The sequence below is a fragment of the Mytilus edulis genome, chromosome 5, assembly GCF_963676685.1.
Source record: "Mytilus edulis chromosome 5, xbMytEdul2.2, whole genome shotgun sequence".
NCBI lineage: Eukaryota > Metazoa > Mollusca > Bivalvia > Mytilida > Mytilidae > Mytilus > Mytilus edulis.
In genome coordinates this window covers 65,601,583-65,617,894 of record NC_092348.1, presented here as the reverse complement: position 1 = coordinate 65,617,894, position 16,312 = coordinate 65,601,583, and the positions used below count along the sequence as shown (strand labels likewise).

General features: G+C 32.4%; 1 protein-coding gene across 2 annotated transcripts; it reads left to right on the top strand.

The window, feature by feature from the left end:
• The first annotated feature begins 1,658 nt into the window (after positions 1 to 1,658).
• Positions 1,659 to 15,655, top strand: LOC139524309 (carbonic anhydrase 2-like). Of its 2 annotated transcripts, none has more exons than XM_071319049.1 (7): positions 1,659 to 1,795; positions 9,330 to 9,521; positions 9,982 to 10,100; positions 10,535 to 10,630; positions 11,808 to 11,922; positions 14,483 to 14,592; positions 15,351 to 15,655. In XM_071319049.1, the coding sequence occupies exons 1-7, from the start codon at positions 1,762 to 1,764 to the stop codon at positions 15,480 to 15,482; spliced, it is 798 nt and encodes a 265-aa protein (XP_071175150.1). In that variant the 5' UTR covers positions 1,659 to 1,761; the 3' UTR covers positions 15,483 to 15,655. The 2 variants fall into 2 exon arrangements, with proteins under 2 accessions (XP_071175150.1, XP_071175152.1); XM_071319051.1 differs by lacking the exon at positions 1,659 to 1,795 and adding an exon at positions 5,379 to 5,523.
• The last annotated feature ends 657 nt before the right edge of the window (positions 15,656 to 16,312 follow it).

The window sequence follows — 16,312 nt, the reverse complement described above, 5'->3', positions numbered from 1 at the left end:
AAATTGTAATACATTCTTGTTCGGGTTTGATTGAAAATCACAACATATCAAAAGATATGGTTTATAAATAATAAATATGTTTTTAGACAAATACAATGTTTATTAAGTTTGATAAACCATAGGAAATATCACAGGAACCACAAAATGAAAACCAACATCAAAAATTAAGAGAAGCACTAGAAATAGAAATGACCTGAGTTACATGTACAAGATTAATATTTAAATTGTCCTTCGTCGTAAGACAAGATCAAATTTGTACTGGAAGGTCATTATTTTTTATACTTGATGTTAAAGATCCTTGATGATTGACACCCCATACGAGGCTCATAAAATTTTTAAATGTCGGAGTTTTATAAGTTAAGATGATGTCTTGGAAATATGAGTTTGGTTCTCACTCAACCAAGTATATTTTTATATAGATGACACAATATACAATGCTTCTTACTTCAAAATATTGTTTTGGAGAAACCACAATCCCGTCGTCGTTTCTCCTAATATGATTTGCCTCTGAATGTTATCAATACGATCTGTCGCCTGGATACTTTCCGGAGCACCTGATTTCAGTGCTATTCTAATGGTCATGCTTCTTGACTTTGATTTTCGGTGTAGTATTTTGAGATCTTTTCTTCGGTCCCACGTAACTTTTTTAGACATCTGTTTATCTTCGACGTATGTTTTTTGTGTTTTTTTTTTAATTTATATATCGTATTTTTTTCTCGGTTTATTGTTAGAGAACTTCAAACCTTTTTTTTTGGCAAATTGAAGCCAGGTTGATACATTGTAAATATGATTTTAGAATCCGCCACAAAACGCCAAAACATTCTAATTATGTGATTAAAGCATGCCAGTTAGTTAGTTGATTCCTTTGATTTGTTTTGTCTATTTTATTCTTTTAAAGCTTACAATACCCCATGGTTTTTTTTTGTATACGGTATTAGTTTTGTTTATGTTGAAGATCGTGTTGTGACTCGTATTTGCTTATATGCTTGTATTTCTTTTGGTCCATCTCGTACAAATGTAGAAGTTGATACCATGTCTCCTTTCCGTATTTGCTGCTTCTAGTGCAATTAAGAGAAGAGGCAAAGAGTGATCGGACCGGAATTATAAAATGTCTTCAGAATGAAATACATGTATGTGTACCCGTTAATGGTTACCTTTTGAACAAACACATTACTCCAGCTCAGAGTGTCGGTCTAAGATTCATATACGAAATGAAATGCCAATTGAGCACAATAGTAAAGGACCGAAAAAACATATCACATTACATGTCATATGCATGTTCTCGTCCCGAATATGCATTTTTCTAGGTGAGACAAGATCAACACTTTTCACGAATGGTTGATTATATTGTGTACTATTATTTAAGATATTGATATGACATTAAAAAAAAATAAAACGACTATCTTTTTTAAATTTAAAAAGTTTTCAGAGAAATATACATATATATCCGCCACTGTATGTACATATGAAAATCCCTCCTTTACTCGGAGCACACGTTGATCTCTTATCGAAGTTTAAATGTACAACTCTTATCGAAGTTTAACAAATGTACAAAACACATGTTAATATATTTTACATATATAGGACAATATTAAAATTGAAGTCACGTTGCTCCGCCTTTTATAGTTTAAATTATGCACACATTTAATGAATTAATGAATTATCAATTTAATAGTGACGTGTTTTATATTTTTGTATAATTTGTGTTCTGTTAGTTTACTTTCATGGTTTGATTATAATTACATTGGATATATAAATAAAATGAGTTGTGGTACAGCATGTATAGAAGAGACTGGTATGTAGCTTAATTTATGTGTGTTGCTGTAAAGGGAGGAAAAACAGTAAAACAGGGTACATGAAAAGGGGTTTTACCTATCGATAATTGATAGAGTTAACTTCGGAATAAGTATGATACTGGAGTCTGTGATAAACCATTATTTAAAAAAAAAGGCAATGGCATCTGATCAGCATTATGTTTCGCTGCTATTTAACTTGGAAGCCTCCTACCTCAACCCCACCTCAATTTTGAAATGTATTACATGAACTATCTTTTTTTTAATTGATTAATTTGTATTTGCTAAACGTCCAGTGACAAACTTGTTTGAATATTTTAGAGTGAATATTTGAGCCAGAAAAAAGATAGGGGGAATGGGGTCGAGAAAAAAAGGTGACACAAAAGGTTTTACTTTTGTTTTATTAAAAAATTCATTTACAAAACAAACTTATGTTGATCATATAACTTTTTTTATGTTTTGTTTACTTGATACTTTTCTCGTAATAGAATTACGTAGAACCACAAGTCTTATAACCTTGTCTTGACATTGTATTAATTCGTTTATACTAATTCATTCTCTTCATTCTTTCAAAATCAATTTCGCCTTTTGATTATCATAAAACTTATTAATTAAAACTAAATTCAAAAAAAGTAAAACAAAATTACAATTTCATAACTGTTGAATCTAAATATTATTAAATAACATTATGCCTGACTTGACACTACTAACGCGTAGTTTAAATTATACATTTCCAATTTTAATAACGCAGGTTCTTATATACATTTGTATCATATTCAATTTTGAAACGGTTTATTGTCCGATTTTACTAGATTGACCGTACTAAAATTATTAAAAGATTATGATTAAAATTTAAATAGCTCTGACCCGTTATAAAATAAGTACTTTTTTAAAAGATTATTTTTTTTTTATTTTGAAAATAATTTTTCATTGGTATTTAGATTTCACTCTGTTAATAATATTATAAATGTCTTCACTAAATATGTACAACAATTAATAAAACCGTCACTTTTACTGTTACTTAAAATCCATTTAAACTTTAATATGCTATTTTTTTTTTAAAGTAATTAATTCTACACAGTCTGGCCACCATTTCAGTCCTTGCAAGCACTTTTAATTGATTGTTATCTTCTATAGCCGTATAATTGTGTTAAGTACTTTTCTGTACAGATTTTTATTTACATTCTTTTGTCTTTTTTTGTACTTCTTTGATTAAGATTTAAAGAAGGAAGTTTGATATAATATGTTTATCCCCTCCCCTAGTCCATGTGCTTGTACCAAGTCGAGAAGCTCGCCAGTAGTTTTTGTCTGAATCTCAAAATGTATGTTTGTATCAATTAAGGAACAAGGTGTTGATGGCAGGTCTATGATTTTTCAATTTATTTTTTCTTAACCATGGGCGACTTAGAAATTGACACATTCAATATAGTTATCCACAATCATGGACGACTTGGAACTTGAAAAATCCAATTTATTAACCCTCAAACATGGCGGAATCACAGTGGCGGATCCAGCCATTTTAAAAAGGGGGGGTCCCAACCCAGAGTAAAGGGGGGTTCCAACTATATGCTCCCATTCAAATGCATTGATCGGCCAAAAAAAGGGGGGGGTTCCAACCCCCTCCCCCCTCCCCCCCCCCCTGGATCCGCCACTAACTCAGAACTTGACACATTCAATCTATTAATCCCCAACCATGGACGACTAAGAACTTGACATATCGAGGCTAGTTAGCTTCAACTATGGACGACTTGGAACTTGACACATTCAATCTATTAATCCACAACCATGGGCGACTTAGAACTTGACACATTCAATCTGTTAATCCCCAACCATGGGCGACTTAGAACTTGACACATTCAATCTGTTAATCCTCAACCATGGACGACTTAGAACTTGACACATTCAATCTGTTTACCTTCAACCATGGACGACTTGGAACTGGACACATTCAATAAATAAACCTCAACATGGACGACTTGAAACTTGACACATTTAATCTATTTACCTTCAACCATGGACGACTTGGAACTGGACACATTCAATTAATTTTTATAAACCTCAACATGGACGACTTAAAACTTGACACATTTAATCTATAAACCCTTGTCTATTGTTGGAAACAATATAGTTATGTTATCTCTAGATGGCTTTGATTAATTTGTGTGGTTTGGTTGATGTCTTATTGGTGTATATTGTAAATCTCTTTTGTTCAAATACATCCCTTAAGTAATATATTGCCCTTCTCCTTGGCTTAGCATCAATCAATAAAACAAAACTTTACTCGAACCACAAATGGGTTCGAATTCGGTTTATTTACAATATGAGATTGTAATACCATTACGAAACATTTTAATCTTAGTCTTAACTCTAATTGGAAAACAGATATGGCAGCCACGAACGTCAAAATGTATGCTTTACTGATAGTCTGAAATGTTAAAGAGCTTCATTTAAGAATTTCTGAACTAATTGAAACCAGTTGAAGTTTATAAGGTAGATTGTAAAATGACTGAATATTATCGAAAATGTGCTAGTATGGTATTCACCAAGGTTTTTTTTTAATATGATGGTACTGATCGGAAATCAATTTCATCATTCGAGGGGGTGTAGAATTAGAAAAGAAGTTTCAGTGAATACTGTTGAACCAACTTATATGCTGGTGGACTATCAGTCCCCGAGGGTATCATCACCTCAGTAGATTTAACATTTTTTTCTAAAATTATCCGTTTACAAATTTTGAAATGATTAAGAAAATAAGGTTTCAACTCCCTCAGGCAAAGTTGACTTCAGATGAATTTGGCTATCAGTTTTATGTATTTTTGTCATATAGCTCTTCAACGGTTTAGCTTATATGATTAGATACTTAAAATGTTGTTTAAAATAAAACATTTATTGGTAGGCGTATCTTTCGTAAAGTCAGGACTTCAGTTTGCATTATATTGTACGTGGGCCTTTAATTCTAGAAAATACAGTTACACAAATGACAGAAAAATAGACAGAGAAGGGTTCATCCAGAGTTTGTTTGCTTTGTTGAAGTTTTCCAATCTAATGTTACTGCCAGTCAACACTAACAGACTTGAAAATAGGTATGTGTTGCTTCTCTACTAAAAGTGTGGAAATTAGGAGTAAGAGCAAAAGTGGTTCGGCTCAGATCTATTTAGAATAATGAGTCTGGTATATTAAATCGTCTTTCAAATGTGCAATACTTTGAGCCATGCAGCTTGTTACAAATCAAGTCACTTGTGATGGGATTACGTCCCTGAGTAAATGTGGTAGATACTTCTTCAACAGTAAGCGATTGAGCCTAGGGAGTTAGTATTTCTTTAGCTTAGTCGTTTAAAGCGTTGCCTTGTAACACAGAGGTCCCGGGTTTGAGTCCCGGTGGAGACAAGCAATTTTGTAACGAAATTCATGCTCTAAGGTTACACACTCTATTATATCAAGTTTAATGTCTTCTCGCCCTGATATGTTTGTAATATTTTTAACTGGACATTAAAAGTAAATTCCGTCATTATCACTTTATAAAGGTTTGTACTATATTTTAGTATTTTATTTTACAATTTAAGGAATAAATGATCGGGACCGAGTTGTCTTCTCTTATCTACCCCAAATATAATACAGTGAGTCCATCTCACGAGTATATTAGATATCAGTATATAACAACTCACCTTCACAAAGTCAATACTATCGGTCAGTTACAAAATGGAGTTTGCAGTGTGCCATGAAAATACAGGCAAGAAAACTTAGTATTTTATCAATATTAGATGAATTTGTATCATACTTAAAATATTTTTTCTAAATTTCTGAACTTTCTAATTCTAATAGTTTTAACTGTACATGTTAATATGTTTGTAATGAGCACCATTATTGAATGACTGACTTCTTACTTATCATATGTAATGGGTCTTAGACCATTTGCAGTTGTTAACGTTATTGTACTAAAAGATGTGGTGTGGTGTAACTGTTAGTCTGTTATATCTATTGTTTCTATTGTTTTCTGCATAATACTTCTAGACTTCATTATTTTGAAGATATCAAGAAGCCATTTGTTACGGAAAAATAAAATTTTAAACATATTTACACTAAATACAATAACAAGGACGAATTTCATTTAAAGATTTAAAAGTGACGAAAATGCCATTATACATCAATTGGCATATCTCTGTATATGTCAAACGGTAGATTATACGTGAATCGGGGTGTAATCCATCAATGTATGGTTATTCTGACCCGTAAAAGTCTTTCTAATACTGATACTACATACTATTTGTAAACTGTGTGTAGAATATGCGTTTGAAAAATCTTCATTTTCTATAAAAGAAAATGCCTGAACCAAGTCGTGAATAATCATGACAGTTATTTTTCGTTGAGCTTTTTTAATTTTCCTTTGTGTTCGGTATGTTTGGTATTTTCCTTCTTACAATATTTCACATTTTTTAAGAAAACCCAAAAATCTGCTTTATTTGATATTTTGGGCGGGTTTGTTTTATACCCCAAAACGGGAAGAGTTTTCAGTGATATAATATAACTTTTTTACGACATTTGCTTTCATGTTGCAAACATTGTGATAAATGACACCATTTTACCCCAAATAACATGAGAAATATAAAGAGTTTATAATTTAATGTTGGATGTAATTTGTCTTCTGATTGGCTGAAAGTTTTTTGTGTCTATCAGCTCATAAACATAATGTTGTCGTGTGATCGTGACGTCATCAACGTTTTTTACTGATTTACTGCTTATAGAATTTAATATACTTGAAAGTAGGCTATTGTCTTTAAGTTCTCATTTAACTATGGATTTAAAACTGTTAAAGGGAAATTTTTCATACCCCAAAATGTATGTCATGGAAGTGGAATTAAGGTCAGTGTAATGCTTCCATGGGTCTGCGATCAGAAAATTGAGATATTATCGTTTGATTCCGTTTTAGCTTTGCAAACATTTTGATATAAAGATTTCATTTTGGAGACACAAATTTCTTGACACATGCGTGAGGTTATTTGGTGCATCTGTCATTTTAAACGTGCTGAAGTGCATATTAAATTTAAAGAATACAATTTTCTTAAAACTAAACCACAATTATCAATCAATTTATATTGAATTATATGTCATAATCACTCAAATGTTTTAATATAATCACACAATTAGGACTTACAAGCAGTTATAACATGTTGTTTTAATTAATAATTCTAAGACATATACCTAAACAGATTGTTTTATAAGTTAATATTAAATTCCCAGTGTCAAAGTTGACAACAATGATATGCGGTTTTGGTTTCATAGAAATGTCCGCTTGGTTGTATAATTCCACGTTTTTATGAGATTTCGCGATTATATTAGGGTTATGCATTTATTTTTATCTAACTGTGAAAGTATTTTAAAAAGCTTTGAAAGAAATTCAAATCCTTAAAATCTAGTTTTAAACGAACATAATTACTTTATAACAATAGTCCTATTAAATAGAATTTAACATTTGCGTCACCGGAACCTTAATTCCAAGAGTGATAGACGTGTAGTAATTTCTAAGACTTGTGTTATTTATCCTGACTTTTTTAACAAACTGTCATCCTGTCTTTTTTGGTAGCATTGTTGCTTATCCTGCCCTTTTTTATACTCAATACTCTTGTCCATACCTCTTTTTGTTTAAATTTCACCCTAGTACCAAACTTGAATAGAAGCTTGTTTAGGATCAAAAGCGAGAATCTAGAAGTTTTGAAACCAATTATTTCCTGTTTTTCAGTACATGTACAAACTTAAATGGACTTATTTCATTTCCAGTTAACATTACATACAGTCTGCAGTTAAAGTTTTTAAAACATTTATTATATTCATAAACCATCCTGTATTTTTACCAACTTTGATAGAAGCTTCTTAAAATCAAAAGATAGTATCTAGAGGAACATTTCTATTAATTTGTTCACATTATTTGAATCTGCGACCAACAGAAAAAGTAGGCGAGACACTAAGTTCCACGGAATCCTTACGAATTTTGTTTTTATTTATAATCCTGATGTTCCGCTTCCAAAAAAAAAGACGCATTATCAGACGAAGAACAGCATTAAATCACTGTGTCTTTGCTTTTTGTATATGCATTTTCTGATTTTGTGTCATGGATGAATATATCATATTTCTTTTTTTATATAATTATGTTAAAATATAGAAAGCATTACAAAAAACGAAGCACATAAGATCATATACGTCTGACAGGGCAGACAAGCAATATAATACAGCTCATGATCACTTGTCCAGGTGTCTAAAGACAAAACAAAAATATTTTAAAACGTATGTAAACCGAACGACAGAAAGACAGCTATACATGTTAGTACAATGTACATGTATCTAATGTGAAGAGAAGGTACATTTCTGCTTCCTATATGCATCTTTGAGTTCCCTATCGAGTAACGGATATGTTCTTCCGTCGTACCCACAATCCACTCTTCCTCGTTTGTGACATTTAACCCAACCATGACTGAACACCTGATATTACATTTATGAACACCTGATATTACATTTATGTGAGCCGCACGACAGTTGTCTCTATGGAAAGGCGACAACTGGACTCCCGGAGGACCAGAATTCATTCATGCTGCTCAATTGTTGATATTACTAGAAGGTGCCCGCGAAATCAAGGTACAATTCGACAAGTGTTGAAACAAAGAGTTTTCAAATTTCGCGGGCATGCACGAAAGAGTTTCAGACACGTATCGATAACGGTCTCCGAATTTTGATATTATGCTAAAATTTGCGTTTTCTGTGAAAAAAAGATTGTTTCAAAGAGAACACAAAACACTACATATATTATGCGGTTCATTCTGGCTATTCCTACATTATGAATTTTATAGGTAAAATAGTAAAATTTTATGCAGGAATAGCCAGAATTTTTATTAAAACAATGGGATTATGTAGGAAAATGTTGTAACAACACCAGACTAATGAATCAAGGTAAATCCAGGTAAATCTTGTGAAAGATGAAGAAAAAGAATAGTTTATATTACAATATTTTATTTAATAGTTTCATAGCACATATTGTGTAAATAATATTAACAAAACAAAATGAATTCATTGGCATAATGTTATTCGCAAGAAATTACAATTATTTAGGCGCAAACATTATTCTTTGAATCACAGCACTAAAGGAGTAGGTCCGGTAAGGACCGATTTTGGCCTCAAATTTCAGATTCATCTGACGAAAGAATTTGACCACTTTATAAACACTTAAGTGTCTATTTCATTTGATTCAATTAATTTATGTGAAAGATTTTAATTAATTAAGTCATTAAAAACGTTCCGATTCAAGCTTAAATATGAAAAATCAACCAAATATGCGTGATATCCCAAATAAACGACTTTCAGAAGAGTTGCGGCTCTATAAAATCAGCAGTATAGTTTTGTAGCGTTAGTGGTATTTTATATAGCTGCCTTTTTATCCTCCTTTAACCACGGTGTCTCCAAAATTTCTTCTACTTACAGTTTCATTTATTTCTGTGACTTTCTATTTTGACGAAACTTATAAAAAAAAGTTTATTATTATTATTTCAGGTCCTGATACATGGTTTAACAACTACCCTATATTCTCGAGCGGAAAGAGACAATCACCTATAGATATAGGAACAGAATATGTTGAATACGATTCTTCATTGTCACCAATCAAGATCAATTACAAACCAGAAAAGCATTTACATATAGTAAATACAGGTTTATCTGTCAGGGCAGACATCAAAGAAACTTCAGGTAAGAGATAAAAAGATGTTATACCCCGCCGCATTTTTTGCGCATTAACCAAGTCTGGAACATCTAGCCTTTGTTAGTCTTGTGTGTTTTTTTTTATATAAAACGTTGGTCCATTTATGTTTTAGAGTTCAGGTAGTGTGGCGTCAGTTTCACTAAACTAGTAATCACTATTGTTTGAATGCTAGCTGAATCCTGTCTCTGGGTTCCGAAATTTTGTGTTGCTTTGAAGACGTATGGGTGGCATTTGACTGTTCTGTTTTTTGTCCGGATTGTCGCCTTATCTTGACACATTCCGTGTACAATTAGACGTGCTTCTCCCTTATCTTAAATTTTCTTAGTAACTTTATTGTTCATTTACCAAAACTGCATCAGTGAGGAGTTACAATTAGTCATTAATAGAGAAACATAATTTTTTTTCTTTCGAGAAAAACATGTACTTACCTTTTTTTTCTTTTTACAGAGATCAGCGGCGGACCACTCGATGGAAAGTATCGACTCGAACAATTCCATTTCCACTGGGGATCAAATAGTAATAAAGGTTCAGAACACACACTCAACGGTTACACATATGCTTCTGAGGTATAATACAAATGTGCAATAGAAAATAACACATAAAATTTACCCTTTTAGGTAATTCTTTTTAGATATCTTTAGACTACATGTACACATGTGTGTATTTATATGTATATCTCTGCTTTTGACCTTTGGCTGAGCGTTTGTAATGAAATAAAATAGTGAAATGCATAAGACAAACATTAAGTTTATGAAACTATATTTTTATTGTATAAGACACTTCTCGTATAGAAACAAGAAGATGTGGTACATTTGCCAATGAGACGACAACTATCAATCAGGTACTATATAACACACTTTCGAGTGAAACTTTTAACGAAATAATAATGAAGTATTATCCTCATCAAGTGTCTTATTTAAATCAATATTTTGTTGTGGTAATTCAGAAGACCAATCGAGAATCTTTGTCAAATTAGAAAAGCTTTACTTTTTTATTTAAGCTTCATCTAGTGCATTGGAATAAAAGTAGATATAATAGCTTTGGTGAAGCAGCAGACAAGTCAGATGGTTTGGCGGTATTGGGATTCTTCATTAAGGTATGCATAGTTCTTTTTGCATGAGCATTTTATGTGTATAACTAAACTCATCATAGATACAAGAATGAAAAGTTGTACGCCAGACGCGCGCTTCGTCTACAAAAGACCTTCAAGTGACGCTCGAATGTATTGGTGTGTGTGTTAAATAGCAAGCACCCGGTCTTACTCCTTTAGGAGTTCGTGTCTTTCCCACAGTTAGTGTTTGCTACCTTGATTTTGTTTTCTTAATAGATTTATTAAATTTCAACATCGGTAAAACTACGATTGTCTTAACTTATTGTCTTCTCCTTCATCGGCTTTATCCTGGTAACTTTTAAATCGATAATGCAATTATTTGGTATTCAGTGGCCCTGTTTTTGGGTGTTATGGTACACGTACAACATTTGAACAAATGTGATCATCTTGACGAACGCTCTTCCATTGTAACTATCGTTATGTTGCAAACTTTTTTACGACAACTGGTCATATACGGACCCTGCAATAAGCTGTTACAAAGTCCATTCAAGCTACAGAAAATATGACTTTCTCCCCTCACAAGAAGTTGAATTAAATCTATCCAATGCTACCGAACGTGGCCGTGTATCAATACATACTAAGAGCCAAGCATGCGTCTATCTTCATGATGGGTTTGGATGTTTGCTATCGAATGGCCGTATTCGGTTCGTTATAATAAGGAACTATTTGTCTTATACTATAAGTAATAAATAAACTGTTACATAACTTGTCTTGCACGACTTTGAGGTGTACAAGCATGAACATCTGACCTTGGCCTCTTTTTCCTGATTCATTTGTCAATGTTATGTCATTATATAATTTGATCTGTCTCTCAGATACGTTATATAATTGGTAAAATATATCAGATGTATAGATTGATTCTAATATATTACATACATGTCTTTCTGACAGAATTTATTTCACATTGTCTTTATGAGTTGATGTTTCATTGACGTACACCTACATCTCTGTCAATCATATTTCAATTTGGACAAGAAGTAAGTATTCCCCTTACACAGGTAATAATTGCTCTATTTATAAATATCAAATGGAATTATTTTGTTAAGAGAGGATGTCATCAAGACCATGTGCGATTTGATGAATATATCTTTTATCTTTTAAAAATACATATGCTTGCTTCATTTTCACTGCTCCTTATCAAGATTTGTTTTTAATTTCCTAGGAAGGACAAGAACACAAAGAATTAAGAAAACTGACAGATGGAATTCAACGGATCTTTGATAAGGATGCACTTACAAAAATCCCGGATAAGTTTGACCCGAAGCACATACTACCATGTAATTATATTTTCTACTTTTAGATCTCTTTTTTGTTTAGTTTATCCGAAAATGTATCTTCTTTTTTTATTACCAAAGTCTATATAAACTATAGGTATAAATGTATACACACGTAGAAGTGTTTTGTCGGTTGTTCTTAAGATAAGGTTTGCGATCTGAGAAGCTACTTTAATCCCGCAACATCTTCTATATCAAAAACATGGTCAATGGTTGTATCATGTCATATTGAAGTGGTTTTACCCAATGTATCTCGCCTGCAACGAAAATCTAAGAATATGATAGGCAAACTCATTCCGAATCGGGTGCAACGGGATGGCATAACTATTTGTATTAAGCCTATATTTGTGAGCAATGATTCACACCGTCTTTGCAGCTAACGTATGTTACCATGTTTTACCTCAATTTAATGGTTATGCGACTGCTTGAATAACTGTATAGTGTATTTGGCACATGATATTATGACTTCTTTTGAGTAATAGGATAACAACATTTGGTATTTTGGCTCTTTGCAAGCTATTATACACAGATCGATTGAGGTTATGTTTCCGTGAAAAGTCCGTCTGTTTCTAAGATACTACAATATAACCAGAAGGTCAGCAATATTTGCAATGGAAGGCTTTTAAAGTGTGCATATGGAAGGCTGCATATATACACAATTCACACGTAATATGATTTGTACAGGGAAAACTTGAAATAAATATTATGTATAATGCAATTTGAAAAAAAAATCCGCTAAATGAATTTTTACTTGTTATATTTAAAAAAAAATTAAATTGGGATCACAGCAAGCAGCCCACTACGACCAAATGTTTATTTAATAAATACAATTATGTCTCTGTTACGTAAATATAAAAAAAAAGAAGATGTGGTATGATTGCCAATGAGACAACTGTCCACAAGACCAAAATGAAACAGAAATTAACAACTATAGGTCACCGTACGGCTTTCAACAATGAGCAAAGCCCATACCGCATAGTCAGCTATAAAAGGCCCCGAAATGACAATGTTTAACATTTCACACAAAAAAACTAACGGCCTTATTTATATAAAAAAAAATGAACAAAAAACAAATATGTAACACATAAACAAACGACATCCACTCAATAAAAATGTTCACAGTTCGTCCTATTATAAAATAAAATTATTTGACTTATCTCCCTTCTAAAATAAAATTTTCATAATGTAAGAATAATATTAAAATGTTCCTGTTTTTGTTCATTGCTCCCAAAGAAGCTCATTAGCACCACAAGCTAATATGGCAACGTTTTTAAATCGGAATCAAATGTTGGAGCTTGAAGTTGAGCAAGCCACTGTATGTTTTATTTTATTTTTCAAATATATAACCAAAACATGTCAAAACTCAATTTATAATTTTGAGCTTAACAAGTGGTATGGATTTTGACTATGATCATAGGAGACCACATAACCAATCTCCCTTGATTAATAATTATGGCAAACTTTACAATTTACGCTATATACAGACTTCATTTGAATGGTTACAGCTATGATTTATACTATATGTCTGTGTCGTATTTCGCTAGGGATATGTTTTCGTATTCTTCAGATTTGTTTGGTAGAAGTAAAAAAAAATGCTGACACTGCGAGTTGACCGGCGTATATTTTCGTAATGTTTTGATGAATATCACCAGATTTCGATTTTGTTCGTTATCGTCATCTTAAGTTTTTTATTGTCGAGCCTTCGACTTTAGTCGAAAAAGCGAGACATAGCGATCCTACATTCCGTCGGCGTCGTCCACAAATATTCACTCTGTGGTTAAAGTTTTTAAAATTTTAATAACTTTCTTAAACTATCCTGGATTTTTACCAAACTTGGACAGAAGCTCGTTTATGATCATAAGATAGTATAATCACTATCCAGAAGTAAATTTTTGTAAAATAAAAATTCTGTTTTTTTACGTATTTTACTTATAAATGGACTTAATTTTTCTGCCAAGAAATATTACATTCACTTAGATGTGGTTAAAGTTTTTAAAATTTATAACTTTTTTAAACTATCCTGAATTTGTACCAAACTTGGACAGAAGCTTTTTACAATCAAAAGATAGTACCGAGAGGAATCTTTTTATTGATTTTTTCCCCAATTTTGTCAAGTCTGCGATTAACAGCAAAAGTAGGCGAGACACTGAGTTCTGTGGAACCCTTACGCATTTTTTGTCTCTCTGGTTGTTTTTGTCGTGCGATTGTTCCTGGACATTCCGTTTTCTCTCTTAAGTTGGTATTTTGTAGAAGAACTTTGATTTGATGATTTAATTTGTAAACAGCTTGTTTTTTTAAAAGAAGAGATAAGTTCCAAGTACATTGTTGCTGTGATATATGTTTGTTTTTATTTGTTAATAATTTGGTACATGCATTAAGTCGTTAGTTTTCTTGTTTAAATTGTTTTACATTTGTCATGCCTTTTATTGCTGACTTTGCCGTATGTGACCTACATGTATAGTTGTTGATATCAGTGCCATTTTGTCTCTTATGGAGAGTTGTCTGACAATCATGCGCCATTTTCTTTTTTATTCCTAATGTTAATGCAATTATTTTCTTCTAGCTGATTTGAGTAATTACTGGACATATGATGGGTCGCTGACAACACCTCCATTCTATGAAAGTGTACAGTGGATTGTGTTTGCCGACATGATAGAAATGTCTGCCGAACAGGTAACTTGTTAACAATCATATCTGACCACGTGATCAATCTCTGTAAACGACTCCGACAACTTCGGATTTCCTCGGTAACCATCGGAAGCATCACGCAAGACGTCAGTGTCTGACTTGTATGGCTATAACAATCTCTAAAACGAGCTGAAATCTGAATTTAATTTTTTATTACGTAAGAGTTTGAAACTGTTTATGTATAATCTTCACCAAACAAAAAAATACACATTGTGAAAAATCAATTCAAATAGTAATTATTTCATAACATTTAATTGCAAGGACATTGATATTTATTATAGAGCATTTGTATTTGAAAATTGATTAGCACAACAAACGAAAATACCAAGCTGAACTGCTTGCAAAATTGCAAAATCTCAAAACAACATTTGCTAATTAAAAAGAACAATTGGTTTTTTTTTCACGCGTGGGATAAAAGAAGATCAAAGACAGTCGCTGGTTTATAAAAATGATTTCAGATTCTCATAAAAGAGGGACCGAAAGATGCCAGAGGGACAGTCATTCTCATAAATCGACAATAAACTAAAAATGAAAAGTACAAACAGACACACAATAGTATATATAACACAACATAGAAAACTAAAGAATGAACAACACGAACCCCATCAAAAACTAGGGATGATCTCAGATGCTCCGGAAGGGTAAGCAGATCCTGCTCCACATGTGGCACCCGTCGTAACCATCACACATATATGCAACTTGTGATATGACTGAAAATTGCTAATAGTTTTTTTTCTTTGTAGTTAAATCAGCTTCGATGTATGAGAAGTTGCTCATGTGATGGGAGATATATCATAGACAATTATCGCTGCCCAACTCCTCTTGGGGAGAGGAAGCTAAGGTCATCATTCAGAATGTTGTCTACATATTTATAAAGAAGTGCTATTTACAACTACATCATAACGTTTAATGTTTCATATCTACATATATTATGTACCCCCTATATAGGTTTATATATTTTTCTGAATGGTTGTTCATTATTTTTAATTGTTTTATTGGACAAATGTGATTGTCTCAAATTTTAGCAATAAATGATATTTTATATAAATGTTGAAAATTAATGAGTACGACGATATTTCACAGATGATAGCGGATATGTTCCTTGCGTCGCAACTATACAATTCCGTTCCCTTTTCACGAATGTGGCCTACCGAATAAGTCTTACTACCAGGTTTATATTAACATGAGCAACACGGCGGGTGCCACATGTTTGCCAGGTTCTGCTTAACGTGACTTCATGGGCACCCAAGATTATCCCCTGGTTTTTGTGGGGTTATTGTTGCTTAGTCATATTTTTCCATGTTATTTTTTTGTACATATTATTGTTTGTCTGTTTATCTGGTTTTTTTTCTTTTTAAGTCATGTCGTTGTCAGTTCGTTTTCGATTAATGAGTGAATGTTCCTCTAGTATCGCCCTTTTTTAAATGACTGCTAAAAATGCATTTTAATGTCAAAGCCGAGCGCAGCTACAATGAAGGGTCATGAGTTAAAATGAAACTATTTACATTACCGGAGCACACGAAAATTCATATGTTGTTGATAGTTGAACGTTGCAGCTGATTGGGAGACAAAGGGAGACAATTCAGGCTGGTGTTATTTTAGCCCTTGTGCAGATCATCATTTTTCAGACGGTAAAAAGATCTGAATAATTCATAATCGCACCAATGTACACTGAGTGAAATTCAATATTTAGCACAAATCGACA

Bases quoted from the DNA above. Each gene is read 5' to 3' on its own strand.
- LOC139524309 (XM_071319049.1), top strand. From the start codon at position 1,762: ATGAGTTGTGGTACAGCATGTATAGAAGAGACTG. The intron at 1,796-9,329 runs GTATGTAGCTTA...TTATTATTTCAG, and splicing joins AGCATGTATAGAAGAGACTG to GTCCTGATACATGGTTTAAC. The intron at 14,593-15,350 runs GTAACTTGTTAA...TTTTCTTTGTAG, and splicing joins TAGAAATGTCTGCCGAACAG to TTAAATCAGCTTCGATGTAT.